We start from the raw sequence: 20,312 nt of genomic DNA, 5'->3' as shown, positions 1-20,312 counted from the left end.
TTCAGTATTCTATGGATCTTTTTGAACCACATTCTCAAATAGCATTCTTTTACTTATTCCTTCACTTATTTATTTTGGAAGTTCTGGGCTCAAACCCAGTGCCTTGCACATGTTACACAAGCATGTAACTAGCCCCTGGAATAATATTAAGGAGTATTAAGCAGCTAGCTGTGACAATAATAAAAGACTCCTCAGCACCTGGTTAAATTAGCAAACAGTCTTTGAACAGGGCAGAAGCTGTAGTTGTGGGCGGAGGTACAAAGAGGGTGATGGCGGCAAACGCCTTTAATCTCCGCCCTGGGGAGGCAGATGCAGATGGGCCTCTGTGAGTTCGAGGCCAGCCCAATCTATACAGAATGAGTTCCAGGGCAGCCAGGGCTATGCAGAGGAAACAGTAAGTGGGGATTTCATTCTATAGTTGAGTTATGCTGCATGGAAGGCACATGGTGATATTAAATAAAATCTGGGATGGGGTACCACAGAAATGCCAGCTCCTCACAAGTGTATGTCTGTGTGTGTGTGTGGGGGGGTATTCATGTGTGGTGTATTCCTACATGTGGGTCTGAACACCTGTGTATTCATGTGTGGTGGCCAGGGGGAAAAGTCAAGAATCTTCTCTATGTACCCTTACCTTATTTCAATTTTGAGGCAGGGTCTCACCCTAAACCTGAAGCTTGCCATATCAGCTAGGCTAGCTGGCCAGCAAGCTCCCAGGAGCCACCTATCCCTGACCCTCTCCCCCACCCCGGCACTGGGATTACAAGCACAGGTGGCCCTGCCTGGCTTCTGTCACTTTTTCTTACACAAATACATCTGTCCAGCTCAGCAAGTATGACAGTCAGCCCTCACTTATTTTTTGCCCCCTTTTCCAGTCCCTTATTTACCAAAGATTTAACATGTTTGCTGAGGGCCTGGGATGTGCGTAAATGGTAGTAGCGACCACTATGCACCCAGCACATTCCAGAGTTTCTTGCTGCTAGCTGGAAAGAATTTCTCAAACTGTGTGTCTTCAGGCCTGTCTTTGCATGGTGCCATTTTGTCTGGGAATGCTGTGAATGAAAACTCCCATCTCTGCGAGTACAAGGCGAATCTTCTTGGCTGTGCACACATTTAAAAAAATATTTATTATTGTGTACGTGACGTGTGTGTGAGTACGGGATATCTGCTTCAGCATACATGTGGACATTAGAAGGCCCTTGGAAGTCAGTTCTTTTCTTCTAACAGGAGTTCCAGGGATGGAACTTGAACCGAGGTCATCAGGCTTGGTTCGGTCATTCAGACCTGCTGAACCATGAACCTGGGCCCCATGCACACACTTTTTAAACAAATGCTTTGAAACGACAGGAAGGCTAGTGTCTCAGAAGACAGCATAGTAGAGAGGACCTCAGTTCATAGACAGGGTGTTGGGGGCACGAAAGGAGAGACCACAGTCATAGAAGCCTATCAGTCCATTAGAACAACTTAGCATTTTACCCTGGGCAAGCTGGGAAACTATACATTTAAATATTTAAATGTGTTATTTAAATATTCACTCTCTAAACCTGCTACATCTGGCACAAGAGCCACTGGAGAATACTATGTTATCATGCAAGCTAAGTACTTGAAGAACATTCAAATATTTTATATTAGTGAAACGTCTATAACATTTCAACCATTTTACCGTTGAATTTTAATAAAGGGTGGATTTTTTTTGACAACTAAACTGATGGTGCTAAGAACTGATTGGACACTCACTGAAGCCTGCTGTAGCATTCTGAGCATAGCTCATTCCTTAGCACTGAGTGGGAGGAGCCCCACCAAGCAGGCAATCACTCAGGAAGGGTTCCGGGCCAAGCAGAAGGTCAGGGATTCTAGTGGCCATACCAAGAGAGTCTAATCGGTGTGTCTGGCTTCACTGACGGTTTGTGGAGCACAGAGCCAGTCAGCATGTCCTTTGAGGTGTTTTAATTTTTACTGGTGTTCTGCCTCCACATATGTCTGTGTGAGGGTGTCTGATCCCCTGGAATTGGAATTATAAACAGTTGTAAACTTCCATGTGGATGCTGGGATTTGAACCTGGATCCTTTAGAAGAGTAGCCAGTGTTCTAAACCGCTGAGCCATCTCTCCAGCCTTAAAATGTGCTTTCACCTTCCACTGTCAACCGTGGTGTAGGTTTTGCCTTTTTATGTGCACAGGTGTTTTGCCTACAAGTATGTCTGTGCTCCGTGCATGAGCCCAGTGCCCACAGAGGCTGGAGGAGGGCATCAGATCCCCATGAACTGGAGTTACAGACAGTGTAAGTCACCACGTGGGTCCTGAGAGCTAGCTCTCCTAACCTTCAAGCCAGTGGCTCTCAGCCTTCCTGATGATGCAACCCTTTAATGCAGTTCCTCATGTTGTGGTGACTCCCAACCATAAAATTTTTTCGTTGCTACTTCATAGCTATAATTTTGCTACTGTTTTGAATCATAATGTAAATATCTGATAGGCAGGTTATCCGATATGTGAGCCCAAATGTGTCATGACCGTGTGTGTGTGTGTGTGTGTGTGTGTGTGTGTGTGTGTGTGTGTGTGTTTGACACATATTCTGGGATTAAACTCAAGTCTTCCTGTTTGCAAAACAACCATCTTATTAACTGAACCATCTCCAGAGTGTCGTTACTTTTTAAATAATTTAAATTTTACATAGGCGTATTCATATTTTAGAGAGAAAAATAGGCAGAGGGGGAATAAAAATGAGAATGAGTGGTCAGTCCCTGAGAGTCACTGGGTGTCAGACTAAGAAAGGACTGGTTCCTTGTGTCAGTCACTGGTTTTTAAGCTGCCATCCTCCACTGAGGAAGTGGGTAGATTTTCTTTAACTGTGGCAACTATACGAGGATCAAGTTTATACTTTGGCCAGGAACGCACACTGGGCTCCTCATCTTGACTGTTTCTATGCCTCTGCCTATCATCTGTGGTAGGCTTTTTTTTTTTTTTTTTCTTGAAGTCTCATTACACAAACCTGGCTGGCCTGGAACACACAGTTTGTCTGCCTCTGCCTCTGCGATCAAAGGAATATGCCCCATAAGCTTGCCACTTAGCCATTTTGTTAGAGTACAGAGTATTCAATCAACACCAGCCTGCTCCGTCTATACAACCTCTCTGACCTGACCAACCAGTTACAGAATCCACCTGTCTAGGGTGCTGATTGCTCCACCTTTCCTTCCTGTCCCGAACAGCTCTCTCGAGAGTAAGGAGCTGATGTAAGAGGGAACGTTAGATACTTATTTTTATGTTCAAGCAGATATATTAAGACTAATTCTAAAAAGGACAGTTTTTTTTTAATGGAGAAGAATTCTTTTTTAAACCTACTTTCCAGTTCTAAAGGAAGATTAAATAATACTTTTCCTTCCGTTTAGGATAGCTGTTACTAAAAGCGTACTCACAATGTTTCCTTTTTTATATAAAATGTAATTACAGATGGGTTACACGCCGCTCCATGTGGGCTGTCACTATGGAAACATCAAAATAGTCAATTTTCTGCTGCAGCATTCTGCAAAAGTTAATGCCAAAACAAAGGTAGGCGCCTTCCCCCTTTCTTTCCAGCAAAGTCCCCGGGTTTGTGTTCAAGGGAGTATGTGTGTCATTTCTCCGTCCTTCCTTCTGCAGAACGGATATACGCCGCTGCACCAGGCAGCCCAGCAGGGCCACACCCACATCATCAACGTCTTGCTTCAGAATAGCGCCTCCCCCAATGAACTCACTGTGGTAAGCGGTGGGCCAGCCCAGTGGGGGCAGAGGAGACAGAGGGGCTCCAAAGTCTCCTCATTTTGATCAGTCACCAGCTGCTCATCCACATCTCAGGGAATAAGCTACAAAGAGCCTTCGGGAGGGACCATGTCATGAGCTGTTCAGAGAGTAGCAGACCCGTGTTTCACACTCTGAAAACACTCACTTCGCAGCCACCTATAGAAGCGCGTATCTAAGATTGTTTGTATAGATTGTTCACAGGGGCTGTCCACACAGATTCTATGTCACAGAACCACGTGCGTCTGTAGGAACAGGTGAGCTGGGCTTTTCCAAAGCATGCTTATCAGCTCTCTTTCTGTCACTGTGGCAAACTATCTGAGGCAAGCGACTTAATGGAAGGAAAGTCTTTCTTTGCCTGGTAGTTTCACAGTTGTCAACCCATGATCACCTAATCCTATCATGCTGAGTCTACAGGAAGGTTGGACATTGTGGCAGAGAGTGAGTGTGTGTTGAAGCTCATATCATGACTACCAGGAAGCAAAGAGAGACAGGAGAAGGCTGGGGTCCCAAATACGCTCTTTGAGAACACACCCTTCACGGTAGAACATCCCACACTCAGTCCCAACCTGTCAGTAGCACCATCATCTTCACACACGTGGCCTTTGGGACATTTAGGATCCAAACTATAAAATTATGCCTCTGGTGTAACATTTACTTTTTTCTGTAAGAGAGTTGGGTTGGTGGGATGAGACACTGGCCTCGCATTGGTTGCAGGCTGAGTAACCCTGTCCACATTTTCCTGTTTTCAGAATGGGAACACAGCCCTGGCCATCGCCCGGCGCCTTGGCTACATCTCAGTGGTTGACACTCTGAAGGTCGTGACAGAGGAAACCATGACCACCACTGTGAGTAGATGTAGAACTTTCTGACTCTCTAAGCCAGGGTCCCAGACGGAAGTTTCTCTGGACTTTTCTAGAATGTTCTTTCTTCTTCCGCTCATAGGCTAAGTACCACGTTTTAAAATATTACCAGCGTAGCAAAACCTTCATTTCTGGTATGAGCAAAATTGAAACACTAAGAACATCTATCTTTGATAGCTGCATACGAAGTGGAAGAGATGGCTCAGTGCAGAGGTCGTGCCCAGCACCACTTTAGGCAGTGTACAACTGCCAGGAGCTCCAGCTGCAGGGGACCTGATGCCCTCTTCTGGCCTCTACAGGCCCTGCACCCACATGTGCTCATACGCATAGGCACACAGACACAAAAATAAGTTTTAAAAATTAGTTATGTAAGTGGATAAAGAGCTTTTGAATCCACGTTCTACCAAATAAGTTTGTCCTTTTCTTTTTTTTTTTCTAATCTTGGCATTGCAAAGACTTTGAAAACTTTATGTAAGATCCTTAAAATATTTGTCATTTTTGCAAACATAATATTTTCTTAAAGTTATGGGTAGATAAAAATTGGTTTTAATTTATCAGTCCTATTTTTTTTAAATACTTGTCCAGGTTTTCATGGGGAAACCAATAATTTTCTTCAATTTTAAAGTAAACATTTGTCTATTGATTTAGATACATTTTTGAAATTCTTATTACATTTTAGTGTGTGTGTTGGGGAGACAAATATGCTATGACATGTGTATGGAAGTCAGAGGGTAACTGTGGGGGTCATTTCTCTCTTCCCACCACATAGGTTCTGAGGAGAACTCAGGTCACCCATCAGGCTTGGCAGCAAGTGGGTTTTTTTTTGGGGGGGGGGTTCACACTGAGCTATTACCCTAGCCCTAGATGTATTTAAAACACACACACACACACACACACACACACACACAAGCATGCATGTGCATACAAACCCATTTATAAATCATTTTAACGCTGTCTAGTGTCTCTGGGATTAAGAGCAGTCAGGACAGTGAATTTTGAGGCTATTGTCATCATTTCCATTTTACCCCTTCTCAGTCTCAAGGAAGACATAGCTACTGTGCATGACTTTCTTTGTCTGTGCAGTGCTTTATATAGAAAACCGTGGGCTAAGGCTGTCTGCAGCTACGTTCCAGCTGAGTTATATGGCTGTAGAAACTAGAAAATAAATCTGCTGAGCAAAAGAGAGAAATTGTGTGATTTACAAGACAGAAAATGCTCACTAACCAGGATCTATTTCTATCATTACCATAGAGTTTAGGAGGAAAATTGCATTCAACAGTTCAAATAGCTTTTAAAACCTAAAATCTTTATCAAGTTCTTATGGGTTTGTTTGTTATTGGGTGTTCTGTTTTCTTGTGAGACACAGATGGCCTATGTAAGCCAGGCTGGCATCAAACTCACAGAGATTTGCCTGCTTCTGCCTCTAGAGTAAAGGTGTGACCATCATGCATGGTTATTACTACATTCTTAGAGAAAGGTCAAACAGTGTTGTTTTTGAGCCTTGGCGTGTTCTAGCAAATGATATGTTCTGGATTTACCATGTAGCTTTTTCTAGGGGAAAAGGAGAGGGAGAAAAACAAGCTGTTGAACAGTAGCCAAGTGTCACAATGCCACAGATATTTGAGTCATTATAATTAATACATCAGATCGCTATTTCGGTGTTAGAGGACAATACTTGTGTAGTAGTTCAAAATACAAATCATAATTGACTTTTTCACCCATTAGGCAACTTTACAATGTTTATGTGAGATTAAATAAATAAAATCTTTGGGTTGGAGAGATGGCTCTGCAGTTAGTTACTCTTCCAGATGATCCGAGTTCAGTTCCCTGTGCCCACAATGGTGGCTCTTGCTAGCTAGGAACTTTGACTTCGGGGCATTTGGTGTCCTTTTCTGGACTCCATAGCCATCTCTGCATGTGCACACACACACACAGGCACATAAAATATTTTTAAAAGGTGAAACACCAAAAGGGTTAAGACAATCTGGAGGGCTGACAATGTTTCTTGGTTGGTAACGCAGGGACAAGGTTCTGAGCTAGATTCTCAGTACATCATAGCCACCACCGGCTAGACTTACAGAGTGAGAACATAACACTGCATCTTCAGGAAAGGAGCAGGCTCCCACCAGAGTCCGTGCCTGGAGCCTCTGACTTGCATGTTGTCATTAAGCTCGATCGATGATTTCCTTCAATGGCAGAAGATAAGGCATGTTAAAAGCAAAAGCCAGGGGCTGGAGAGATGGCTCAGTGGTTGAAAGCACCGACTGCTCTTCTGGAGGACCCGGGTTCAATTCCCAATGCCTGCATGGCAACTCACAACTCTCTGTAACTCCAAGATCTGACGCCCTCACACAGATGTACATGCAGGCAAAACACCAGTGCACATAAAAGATGGATAGATGGATAGATAGATAGATAGATAGATAGATAAACTTTTATAGAGCAAGGTCCAGACTGTCCCAGGAAGATAATGTGGTCCCCAAACATACTGTAAGTAGTCACGGTGGTCAGCAAAGAAGCCAGTCCTGAGGAATTAGTGCAACCTCCTGGTACTGAAGATGTCACTGCAAACTCAGATACCACCTTCTCAGCCCTGCACTAGTGCTTATATAAAAAATCCCTTTAGATGGGAGTGATAAGATTTCAGTTGGCATCTACAATCTTAAAATAAAAAGCATCGCTCAACCCCTACCACACTCACTGCCTCCGTCCAGCAAGATACTGGGGCCTCAGCAGCCATTGTTTCTCTAAGCAGATTCTTCCACACAGAGACAGTGTACAACTTGGCAATCCTGAGAAAGAAAGTTAGTGAGGAGCTCTGTTGTCACAGATCACGAGGGACCTCCAAACAAGAGAAGCAAATCTTCAGAAGAGATGATTCTTCCTTTAATGGCCTTGAAATCATATTTCTTTTATGTCGCTTAACATACTCACTTTCTCTAGAAGTGACAGTCAGAGCACTTCAAGTGTCCAGGTATCAGTTGCTAACTCCATTCTCTGCACAAAGGAGCCAGGACACCTGAGAGAAATAACTGGATATAGGAATAGAGCAGCCAAGTCAAGGCGAGCCTGGGATACCTCTGATGGCTCCAAAGTAAGTGTTTTAGTTTGCTCTCTGTTGCTGCGATAGGACACTGGCCAGAAGCAACTTTTGGAGTCAGAGCGGTTATCTCAGCCTGAAGGTTGTTCTCTGGACAGGTTATACTCCATCACAAAACAAAACCAGGACAGGAAGTCACAACAAAAACCCGGAAGCAGGAACTGAAACACAAGCCATCTCTGCTTACTGCCTCGCTCCAGTGGTTTTTTAGTTACTTTTTTTTTTTTTTTTAATAACCCAGGAGCAACCGCCCAGGAGTGGCACCATCCTTAGTGGGCTAGACCCTTCCACCTCAGCCATTGGTCAAGAGAATTCCCCACACACATACCTACCTACAGGTCAATCTGAGAGAGGGAACTTTCCAGTTGAGGCTCCCTCTTTCGGGTGACTTCAGTTTGTGTCAAGTTGACAGAAACTAACCAGCACAGCAAGGAAGTGTACTGCCATCATTATCAAAGTTAAATAAAATATGTGAATACAAGGACGGAGGAGGGAGTGTCACACACAAATCAATAGACAAAAGTTCATGATGACCGAGGCTGGAACACTTTGACCAACACTACATAATAGAGTATTAGAGCACAGTTCAAAGCAAGAAGCGAATATTTCTGAGCCCATACTGGTGTAAGCTAGCAAGTGAATGTGCAGGAAAGAATGTGCAGGTACCTGAGGGAAAAGAATTACAAAAAGTACTCAAGGCCTCATGTTTGATCCTGAGAAATGCAGGTGAAAAAATATCCCCCTGGCAAAGGATTCCAAATAACTGATGAAAACCTTTCACTCTCAAGAAAGCATCAAGCATAAATTCTCTACAGCCCAAATATACACTGAACATGATGATCTTCTTTCAAAACACAAACAAATGAGAACAGTATCCAAGCAAAAAAGAACAGAGTAAGGTTACAGAGGAGAAACCTGAAAAACACTGCCTCAGCCAGAAGATGAAGGGCCACATTTGTTATGATGTTAAATGATGAAAAAGGAAGGGCGCTTCATCCTTGCTGCTTACTTCTCCAGATTAATCACAAAAGAAAATATGAGGCAAATGCCTCTTTAAACAGCTGACTGATACAAGGAAAGACTCTCGAGGTCCTTGGCACCAAAGAAACTTTGAGAATCATAGCAGCCAACCAAGGAAAGCCCAGAGAGCCATTGCAACTACATGTGTGTTGTGTGGGACCAAAATCTTTTTGATTTTTTTAATGCCAGTGTAACACAAACTTCGATAATGACCTATCAATATTGGTGCACTGTGGCAAATGTTCTGTATTAATATATTATGATGAGTGACTTAGTATAGGGTTTCTGGGAATTTTTTGTACAACTTTAGAGACTGTAAAACTAATTGAAAGTTCATCTTAAAGAAGTGATCAATTGCCAGGCACAGTGGCTCACACCTGTAATCCCAGCACTCAGGGAGGCAGGAGGATCTCTGTGAGTTCAAGGCCAGCCTGGTCTACAAAGTGAGTCCAGGACAGCCATGGCTGCACAGAGAAACCCTGACTTGAAAAACAAACAAGCAAACAAAAGAAGGAGGAGGAGAAGAAGCAGAAGAGGAAGAAGCAATCAATTTCAGCATTATAGACACAAAAAGTTTTATTTCCATGTAACAATTGAGCATAGGAGTATAATTTACCAAAAAGTTATCAATATGTAACTGAATTGATAGCCTTTCTTAGTTTCAACTTCTGGATGCTTTTCAGTTTTTGTTTTGTTTTTCAAGATTTATTTATTTTTATTTTGTGTGTGTATAGGTGCTTTGTTTGAATGCACATCTATGCGCCAGTCAGAACTTCTGATCCCCTGGACCTGGAGTGAGAGTGTTGTGAGGTGTCATCTGGGTGCTGGGAACCTCACCTGGTTTTTCTGCCAGAGCAGGAAGTTCTCTCAACCACCTGGCCATCTCTTCAGCCCCTGCTTTCCGCTTTTTAACTTAAACGATGCTGATTCTGTCTTTTGAATGGACGTAGATTCTAGAGTTAGAACGTCGTCAAGAGTCAGGGAAGGCACTCGCCCTGTAGGACACTGTACTACACTGTACTTCCAAAGATGAAGATATTTGGAAGCTAAAATGATCCTGCAAATGTGTTGCCTCTAAAATGTTTTTAATGCACACAGTTATACAACATGCAGAACTTACACAACTTCAGTCCCCGGAATGGACATGCAGTGGGGAATACGAAGGAAGCGAGAGGCAAGGGATAATGACAAGTTCCTGGCTGCTATTTTGCACTGTCTTCTTCTGTGACCCTGATGGGATATGATATTTGGTTCTTCTGGCATGAATAAGCACAGCGATGTTTTTCCTCTTTTCCTCTGAAAAGCCTTGTTAGTGGCCACAGTCTCTCATCTGCTGCACTTTGCCCCTGGAAGCCTTCTACCTTGTACTCCTCTGAGGGGCATTTCTGGGACGCCGATGCTGCCCATGGGATTAGAATCTTGTGTATAAAACTTATAGGTTCTCTACTCTGAAGTCCCGTAGGATATAAGTCAATCAATTCAGGAAGAAGTGACTGGTCTCCTTAAAAATGCTAAATCCATTTGCACTAAAGCAACTCCTTCTTTGTTCCTAGACCATCACAGAGAAGCACAAAATGAATGTTCCAGAAACGATGAATGAAGTCCTCGATATGTCAGATGACGAAGGTATGACGATGTCCCAGGGGGTCGTCGTAGTGAGGAGTGACTGTGTACCTATTGCTCCCTGAAGCAAGTCTGTTTCAAATGCATGGGGGTCGGGGGGGAATGTTTGAACCTTGGGTTTTGCTGTTGGGAATGAGTATTTTCACGCACTTGTATTGTCACTTAAATCATGCAGTTCGTAAGGCCAGCGCCCCCGAAAAGCTCAGTGATGGGGAGTATATCTCAGATGTGGAAGAAGGTATTTACACCTCTCTCCTGTGATGAGACTTAACCCCAAACTTCAGCTCTCATTTCTTATCTCTGAAAAGTAACGCTTCCTCGAGTTACTAACGTCTCCTGTAATTCTGAGAATTAATTTGGGGATCATTTAAAGGCTCTCTCCTGGGTCCTCTCCTCTTTCAGACTTCACTTCTTGAGCCCATTTCCCACCTTTAAGTTGAAAAACATGTCACTAATTATCAGGATTACTCTCTACTGTTTCTATCGAGCAGAAAACTGATAGTTTTATTGTTTATGTCTGAATCTAAAAAAGGGGCAGCTTACTGTTTATAGTTGTTTTGTTTTGTTTTTGTCCTTTGGTTTAAAAGGCATCTTTACAGCTCTTAGGGCAAATGCCTGGTTTGTAGTACATTCTGCAGTATTGACTTGGGACTAAGCATGAGAACTCAGCCTGAATAAAACTACTCTCAAACTGTAGACTTTCAATACCGGCTTGAAAAGGAGAGAGAGTAAGGCTGTATTTCATGTGCTCAATAAAGCTAACGTTTTCTGCTTCAATAAAAGAATGATGCTCTTGACCATGCCGTTCACTTACATATATGTGTGTATGTGTGTGTACATACATATAGACACATACATGTGCATATGACATGTTTGTTTGAAAGGTCTGTTGGAAAAGTACCATCATATAAATGAATAAATACTGTAAGAATGGCAAATTTTGGAGCTTCACTGAAATAATGAAATATTAAATGTATGTATGTTTCCATTTCCTCCTCCTCCTCCTGTTTTGTTTTTTAACACAGGGTTTCTCTGGGTAGCCCTGGCTGTCCTGGAACTCGCTCTGTAAACCAGGCCGGCCTCAAACTCAGAGATCCACTTGCCTCTGCCTCCAGGGTACAATATTTCTGCCCAGCCTGCATATTTACTTTTCTGCTTTTTGGTTTTTGCTTTTGTTTTTTAATTTGAGACAGGCTCTCACTATGTCGCCTTGGCTGTCCTACAACTCTTTATGTAGACCAGGCTGACCTTGAACTCAAAAGATCAACCTGCCTCTGCCTTCCTAGTGCTGGGACAAAAGGGTACGCTACCATGCCCTTGACTTTAGTCTTGTCTTTCTCGAATCAGTTTACCCTCTAAAATAAATTTCTTCCTCACTGTTCCTCCACCCTTTTATGCTGTACTTTTCCCTTCTTATGGCAGCCTTACCCGGATCTTATTTGTTTATTGTTCCTTCTTTGGTTTGCACAAATTCCCTGGAAGCATAAGTAATGGGGAAACCTACCTGGCACCAAGTGGCTGTGACCTTTGTGACCTCCCACAGCGGCTTAGAAGAATACACAGAGAAGCTGGTGGCTATATGGCTCCTCACAGGAACTGCAACCCTGGGTTGTGTCAAGACTTCACTGCCTGTCCTTCGCGGCTTTAGTGCTTTTATTTTCACACTCTTTTCCCGCAGTTGAGTGTCTACCTCTCCTTCCTCTCCCACGGGATGTTGGTCATATCCTCAGGAGAGGTCTGTGTCTTGCCATCCTATGCCATTAGAACACATTCTCTTGTCACCTTTCAGAGCAACTTCTCCTGTGCACATGGTTTAAAAAAAAAAAAAAGTGATGTGCTTCCGGTGTACACAAACAAAACAGGATTCAAAGCCCACTTTCCAAGTGAAATTAGCATGAAATGAAATATAACAGCCATTGACAGAAAGTTATCTGCTCTTTTAACAAAATAGCCAAGGTCACCACCCTGGTGAGAGGCCGGGTTTGAATGGACCTTATCATGGTTTTGTTTATGTCGATCGGTTATCAAATAGTTTCAAGACAAGAGAAAACTGAGAACTTGCAAACTTGAAATTCAGAGTAGCTTATAATTATCACTGTGTCTTTCTTTAAATTTTCTGTTTTTCTCTCTGTGAGTGTGTTCTTAGGTTTCTGGAGTCATCTGGATTTTGATTTCATAATGTTGTAGCATTAGATACCAAAAAAAGTCCTAAAGATTAGCTTACTTGAATACCCCTGTAACTAGTTTTTTTTTTGCTAGGACATTCTTTGCCCAAATGTCTCACATTGCCTTCTCCCGTTTGAATAATCTTCTTTAAAAAGTCCTTGAACTCAACAGCCTTTAATCCCAGCACTCAGGTGTCCAGAGGTCATAGGACTACCTGTGATCATTTCTGTCCTCGTACCTTGTAGGACCCGGGGAATCAAAGTCAGGTTAGCAAGCTCAGGAGCAGGCACCTTCACTTGCTGCATCATCACCTTTCCCTCAGACGTTTGAAAGTCTTTCTTGTACTTTTTCATCTTTGTTTCCAATTCAGGCCTGTCACAGGCACTTCCTCTTGCCGCCCTCCTCCTCGACTTGCTCATTTTCCTGTGTCCATTTCTACTCCCACATGTCTGTCGTGACTTTAGGCGTATGAAACGGAGCACGAGGCCGCGGTTGTAGTCTGATCAACCCAGAACAACATAGCAAGGCAGTACAGTTGCTGTCTCCATGAAAGGCACCGAAAATGTGCCGTTGTGCTAGGTGAGCTAGGTGTGGGGGCATGCCCCTTTAATCCTAGCACTAGGGAGGCAGTGATCTCTGAGTTCAAGGCCAGCCTGTTCTACAGATCGAGTTCCAGGATATCCAGGGCTACACAGAGAAACCCTGTCTCAAATAAACAAAAAAGACAGACGGAAGGAAGGAAGGAAGGAAGGAAGGAAGGAAGGAAGGAAGGAAGGAAGGAAAGAAATGTGTCACTGATGCTTCAGCTATTAGCTGGGTATAGTGGGTATAGTCGTATATGCCTTTAATCCCTGGGAGTTTGAGGCCAGCCTGGACAGTTACATAGTGAGCCTCAGAGTTCTGGGCCAAAACACACAGTGGACCCTGTTTCAAAATAAAAGAGAACTGAAACCATTTAGCTGTGTTGTGTGTGGTTATAATACTCATCTAAGTTGATTCCTATAAATACTACTGTCAGCAATGGTCCCTAAATTTTCCTAACTTGAGCTCTGCCAACCATCATTTTTCAAATCAAGAACGTATGGTCTTTTTTGTTGTATATTACCAAAATTTATCCTAAGACCAATTGCTATAAAATTTTCATTCTAAAATGTCCTCTCCAACTTGAATGATAACTTTGATGTATGACTCATTTACCTGATATTCTCTCCAGACCTTTAATTGTCTCTTTAGTTGGATATGGGGCTGAAAGTTTGAGTGAGTTCTGTGCCTGTGGCAAGTGTTCATTTCCATGAACCTGAAGGCTTGTTGTGAATGAATCACATTCACAAGGAGGGTACCTGAGTTAGCAAGAGCCAGACACTTATGTGCTATAGTTTCAGAATATAGAGGCAGGACAACCCAGAGTTAGACTACACCCTGTCTACATGAAGAGAGAAGGGAAGAGGAGGGAAAGGGAGGGGAGAGGAGGGAAGAAGGTACTGTGAGAGCCCTGGGTTAGGCTGCTGAAAGTTCACAACACCATTTATAGCAACACATATTGGCAGCTTATCTCAAGAAAGACAAGGATGAGTTTGTAATATGGGAAATGGTATAAAGCCTAAATTAGGAAGACTAGATATTAAAGGATTAACATCAGGAAGTCTCGCCTTTCTCTTCACCATTTTCTACTTTGCTTCTTCCTCCTCTTCTTTTGGTCTTCTTTGAGAAATTAGTTATAGGTGAGACATGTTTGTTTACTGTTTGGGTGAATTCCTCAGAAAGAAAGAAAGAGAGAGAAAGAGAAAGGAAGGAAGGAAGGAAGGAAGGAAGGAAGGAAGGAAGGAAGGAAGGAAGGAAGGAAGGAAGGAAGGGAAAAGAAGCCTAAACAGTACTCTCATTTAATGTCCCAGGAGGACAATGGAGCAGAGATACCAAGAACAAAGATGGAAGCATGGACAGAACCTTAGCTGAACAGGAGCCAAGGCAGCCTTATGTAGCACTGGGAGATATCAGGGAATGAGCTCTGCAGGGTCCAAAGGGGCTGCAGAAACACAGCAGTCTCCTGCATCCTACCCCCCCCCCCATTATATCCACTGCATACACAGACCCTTCAAGTGCATACTAAACATCAGCTTTATTCTATTGCGGCTCAGACTCTTATATTTTGCAAATGAGTCTATAGCTGAAAAGAAGATATGAGGAAGAGATACAGGAACAAGGAAGAAAAGCAAAAGAGAAGGGCTGAAAGGGAGAAAGAGAGAAGGAGGGAGATGGTGGATGGAGAGAAGCAAGAGAGGGGATGGAAGGAAAGAAAAAACTGGAGGTCAAGATCAAGGTCCAAGGTGTGGTATGGTCATGGGGAGTGGAGTGATCATAGGGGGTGGAATGAGGCTGGGTTGGAGCCCCACAGTAGCTCAGCTTGAACCTTAATTGTAAATTCCTGTAATGTGTATATTTTTATAAATTGGAAAACAAAGTGCAAATGTTATTTTAGCTTGCAGAATGCTAATGAGCGTAATGACATTTAAAGAACAATAGATGACACACAATGGGGAATGGAACCAAGCCATGCAAAATAGAAACCAGACAGCAGGGTGCAGAGAAACTGATCCAGGTCAGGAGGCCACAGCCCTGCAAGGAAGGAGAGTCTAATCTGACTTTGCTTGAATTTTGATTGAATGCAGAGAGTAACTACTGAAAGAAAAGGAAAAAAAAAAAAGATTAAAAACTAAGTGCAAATGTGGTAGAAGCAGTTACCAAGAGGGGATGAGATTAAAATAAAAAAGAAAGCTAATTCCAGCACTTGGGAGGAAGGCGCAGGTGGCTCTGTGAGGTCAAATTCAAGGCCAGCCTGGTCTACATAGACTTCCAGGATAGTCAGAGCTATATAGAGAGACCCTGTCTCAAAAACAAACAAACAAACAAACAACAACAACAAAAAAAAAAAAAACCCAGCAACAAAAAGATGTAATAAAGCAATAAAATCCAGGAAACAGTACCTTGGTCTATGAGGAAATCACTTGGCTCATTCCTGTCTTGTAATTGTTCAACAAACTAAAGTCTGGGTTATTTACATTTTTAAAGCATATGGTAATGAGGAAATAGCTTCAGCCAGATAGAGCTGGCCACGTAATATGAGCAGCTGGATTCTGAATCCTTAGCACCTCATAAATGCCAGGTGAACACAGCATCTCCCTGTAATCCCAGCCTTGGCTAGGGAGTCAGAGACAATGCATCTCCTAGGCAAGCTGGCAAGCTATATTAGACATGGCAAAGACCTCTGATTTCTGTTGAGAGACCTTGCCTCAGCGACTGAGGTGGTCATCCATCCAGAAGACTCCTAATATCATCCTCAGAGCTACACACGAGTGAACCCCACGCACAAATACACGAAAAACCAGGACTGCATTTAAGAAAAAAAGAGCAAATCACATTCTTCAAAAAGCAGTGATAATATGAACTAGGGAGATGGTTTAGCAGCTAAGTTGCTTGCCCCTGAGCCTAAGGGTCTGCCCAGTTCACATCTCCAGGGCCCACATAATATGCCAAATAGGTATGATGGCCCACCCATAATTTCCAGTGCTTAGAAGGCAGTGACAAGAGATTCCCTTGTCAACTGGTCAGCTACGCTAACCATACTGGTGAGCTCGCAGTTCAAAAGGCCACCTTACAGCAATCGATAAGGTGAACAGCGAGAAAGGAAGTGTGCGTGTGGAGGTCAAAGGGCAACTTTTGCAAGTCAGTTCTTTCTTTCCGTCTATCAGGGATTGAACTCAGGTTCTGGGGCTCGGCAACACACACCTTCACCCACTGAGCCATGTCTCTGGTCCTCAGGGCAAGGACTTTTTTGTAAACCTACCCCAGCAGTCTCCGTCGGGAGAGAGTAAACATGACTTGACTTGGCGTGATCCAAAATTGAGGGGAGTTTGAAGGGCTGGTCTGCGAGGTGTGAAGCTGGCTCTCCGCAGCCTACCAGGAATGGCCTTGCTTGCCTAACCTTTCTGGTAATCAGAGTGAAGACACACAACTATGATGTGAGAGGCCTTCTGGGCCTGGAAGGAAGCCATGAAGATTAGCTAACTGCAGCGGAAGCAAGGGTTTGGTGGCTGTGGTGCTAGTGTTGATAGGACCAGCAGGAACTGTTCCTCCCCTAAAGTTTAGCATTTTAGGAATACCTCGTGGGCAGTGTCACTCCACATTTTCCCCGGGCTTTCTCTGCTTTCCTTTCAATCAAACGTTTGTTAGCTGCTTTTGTCTCCCAGACATGAGATCAAAATAATAACTTTGAAACGCTAGCCGGGAAAGACCCAGCCTCCGCTTCATTTCCATTGCTAAGATAAAACCACTTTGACAAAAAGTAACTTCGGGATGAAAGGGTTTGCTTTATCTCGATGGCCCAGGTCTTAGTCCACCAGTCTAAGGCATCAGGAGCTTGAAGCAGCTGGTCCCATTGTTTCCGAAGTCAGAAGAGCAGAGCAATGGGCGTATGCACAGCAGCCTCAGCTGCCCCTCTCCATTCTTTTAAAGATGTAGTTGGTTTTGTTCTACATGAGTGTGTGAGCATGTGCCCACAGTGGCCAGAACAGAGCTTTGATCTCCCGGAGCTGGATTGACAGGTAGTTATGAGCTACCTGCTCTGAGTATTGGGAATCAAAGCTGGGTCCTGTGCCTTACACAGTGCCAGGCCAGCCAAGTGCCCTTACCTCTGAGCCATCTCTCCAGCCCCCAATCCGGTCTTAGAGCTAGAATTGTTGATTGATTTATTTTTTTACCTATACTATCTGCTCTTGCAACTCTGCAGATTCACCCAGACCCTCATGGGTAATTAATCTGTCACACCCTCAGTGTACCCGTCCAGAACATCCTCTCTTGTACCCTTCCTCCACCTGCCAAATAGCCCCATCACCCCTGAGAAGCTTCTGAGTTGAACGTCGTCTCCCTTCTCTCACCATACCTAATCTCCCAGGAACTCACCTGAGCTCTACGTCTGCATCCACGGTGCCTCTCAAACATGTCTTCCCCTCTCTTCTGTCGCCTTCCCAGTGGCAGGAATCTGGTGGGATTCAGCAGGGGCTCTTGTGTAGCTGGTCATCTCTACTCTTGTCCCTCGGATTCAGCTGTCCGTCCAGCTTCCTGAGAAGTTCTTACGACTCTCCAAGGGCACCAACTCTTCCACTTCCCAGCTGGGCCCTCCTGGTCCTATAGCTTTGCCTTCATACCTGTTGCCAGATAACTGTAGTTTGTTCATTTTCATGTGTGCGCAACACTCCACAAAGTAGTTCTAATAACCACAGTCAAGGTCTCTCTTCTCCTGTTGATGCCAATGTGGGTTCTTGCTAACTTGAAGCTATAGTGAGAAAACCTTCTGTAAACCCTCTTGATATCCATAGGGATATGCCACAGTAGAGTGTAGATTTATGGGTATAAAACTGTAGAGTTGGAGGTCATACAAAGGCAGAAGAATTCATTAAAAAGGGGAGGTTGACAGTAGCTAGTATTGTAAAATTACATAGTGAGATAATAACAATAATATAAGAAAGGCAAGAAAGTGCTGGATGTGGCAATACAGACTTAACACACCTGTAATCCTAGTCAGGAGGCAGAGGCAGGAAGCCCCTGAGTTCTTGCCAGCCTGGGCTACAGAGCAAAGCCCTATCTCGAAGTAAAAGCCAAAACATCAACCAAAAAAGAAATCAGCAAAAGGAAAAGCTATTCTAAAGCAAGTGGTCGCCATGACAAGGGAAGATGGCTGGCATAGGATGGGGTTGGGGGTGGGTATGGATGGAGGCTGGAGAGGGTAGTGATCTATTTCTTCACCTGAATGGCATTTATTTTGCAACAGTGTGTTGATATGCACTTTCGTGTCTCATATACCTACCTGTACAGTATTATACCTCATGATAAAAATCCCCAAAATTAGTTTAAATGCAAACAGACACAAACTTCCCAGCATTCCCTTGTGCTTAAACTCATCTCAGTCTCTAACCGAGGTCTGCGGATCTGCCTCTCTCAACTTGCCTTGCCCGTCATGTTGTGTTCTTTTGAGCCCTTCATGGTTCTTGTCTTGTGTTATCAGTCATTTGCTTCAGGGGTATGATAGAGCTGTTCTGTAAATGGTCAGTGATAAATATTTTCAGAGTTCAGCTGTCTGGGCTCCATTGTATTTACCTCCATGCCCACAGACAGACAGAAACTTTCCCCACACCCCCCAGGTGTGGCTGTGCGACTCAGAAAGTATTTACAGAAATAGGCAAGAGGCTAGATTTCATCCACAGCCTGTAATTTTCTAACATGTGATTCATTGTGTTTATTTCTTTCAGGCTGGACAGCCTGCTCTACAGGCATAGACCTGTGCTGGCCACTGTTGCAGCCTGGGAACCCCATCCCAGCTGTCCTTGTCTGTGATTAAAGGCATCTACTGCCTTAAAGGCAGACCAGCTGTGTCACAGTCCCGGCCCCGTTCAGATCGAGGGACTCTGATTAAAATCACACACAAGTCTGGCTGACATCGAAAGCCTTTACATGCGACCTCTAACGTGGCTTTGATGTAATAATATAGCTAGAAACCCCTAAATGCATGGATCGTTTAGGTTTTAAGTGTGGTTGCAAATGAAGGGCTTAGCCTAGAATTTACAAGTAGTAAAATCTCTTTGAGTGTCAGTTACCGACTTTGTTGTATTTAATTCAAGGTAACTTCAGGATTTCTTTTCTTTTCTTTTCTTTTCTTTTCTTTTCTTTCCTTTCCTTTCCTTTCCTTTTCTTTTCCTTTCTTATCTTTATTGAGACAAAGTTCCTGTGTAGCCCTGGCTGTTCTAGAACTCGATCTGTAGACCAGGATGGCCTCAAACTCACAGAGCTTTACCTGCCTCTACCTCCCAAGCGCTAGGATTAAAGACATGTGCCACAACTGCCATGCCTTGGGCTATTTTCTTATTACTATTACTCTTCCAAGTTATATTTAGTCACAATTAAAGCCCGCCCCGAAAGTGTTAAGGGTCTTAATTTAATTTAAGCATCAAGCTCAGAAGGTGTGTGGCATTTCTGAGGTTTCACACTGTCCGGGAAGCTGGCATTTGAATTTAGGTCTCTTGGTGAGACTTCATACTCTCTGAGGCATCATAGAAGAGGAGATCGTCAGGTTGGTAGGGAAACTGGAGAGATTTCTAGCAGCCTCCAAAGTACCTTGAAAAGCATGTCAAAGAGTAAATAGAATTTGAACAAGCACAGGTTATGGGGGAGGTAGAAAGGCAGGAAGAGGACACAGATATTCTGAGTCCCCAAATTACATTCAACTGTGCTGAGAGTTCCCATTCACAGAAGTGGCAGCAGGCTGGTAATGCCAGACCCTGGCCTAGGTAAGGGCCTCAGGACAGGGCACGGACAGAAACTTAGTTCTAGACAATTCTACACATACTGACTTAGAAGAGGAAGATGAACATTAGAGAGTGTGAGGGTGTGGTAAGGGATGGAGGGAAGAATCTAGAAAAGCAGCTTCAGAGGCAAGTGGATCTCTGTGAGTCCGAGGCCAGACTAGTTTACAGAGTGAGTTCCAGACAGGGCTGCACACAGAAATGCTGTTTCAAAAAAAAAAAAAAAACAAGAGAGATGGCAGGGTTGGGGTGGGAGAGTGAAGAAAGGAGAGTATACAAATCAGATGAACACAAGTAATAAGGAGCAAACTCAACAGCAGCCACGCCCACCCATGACACGCAGGAGAGAGATGCCGAACTGAGCACAGAGCTGTCATGTAGGAGAGGAGAGACACACAGTGCCTTTCCCCCTGTAAAGC

At 43.7% G+C, this 20,312-nt stretch overlaps 1 protein-coding gene across 25 annotated transcripts in view; it reads left to right on the top strand.

Moving 5' to 3' along the window:
* Ank3 (ankyrin 3) overlaps positions 1 to 20,312 on the top strand; it is a 571,679-nt gene that overhangs the window by 453,907 nt on the left and 97,460 nt on the right. For 15 of the 25 annotated variants that reach the window (XM_060369399.1, XM_060369391.1, XM_060369385.1 and 12 more), the window contains 5 exons: positions 3,443 to 3,541; positions 3,632 to 3,730; positions 4,522 to 4,617; positions 10,306 to 10,378; positions 10,551 to 10,613. In XM_060369399.1, the coding sequence (XP_060225382.1) occupies positions 3,443 to 3,541; positions 3,632 to 3,730; positions 4,522 to 4,617; positions 10,306 to 10,378; positions 10,551 to 10,613 (430 nt within the window). The remainder of the gene's footprint in view (positions 1 to 3,442; positions 3,542 to 3,631; positions 3,731 to 4,521; positions 4,618 to 10,305; positions 10,379 to 10,550; positions 10,614 to 20,312) is intronic. The other 10 variants (XM_060369393.1, XM_060369392.1, XM_060369394.1 and 7 more) reach the window with 1 other exon arrangement.

The sequence above is a fragment of the Meriones unguiculatus genome, chromosome 16 (assembly GCF_030254825.1).
Source record: "Meriones unguiculatus strain TT.TT164.6M chromosome 16, Bangor_MerUng_6.1, whole genome shotgun sequence".
In the NCBI taxonomy this organism is placed as follows: domain Eukaryota; kingdom Metazoa; phylum Chordata; class Mammalia; order Rodentia; family Muridae; genus Meriones; species Meriones unguiculatus.
This window is presented reverse-complemented; position numbering and strand designations above follow the sequence as displayed.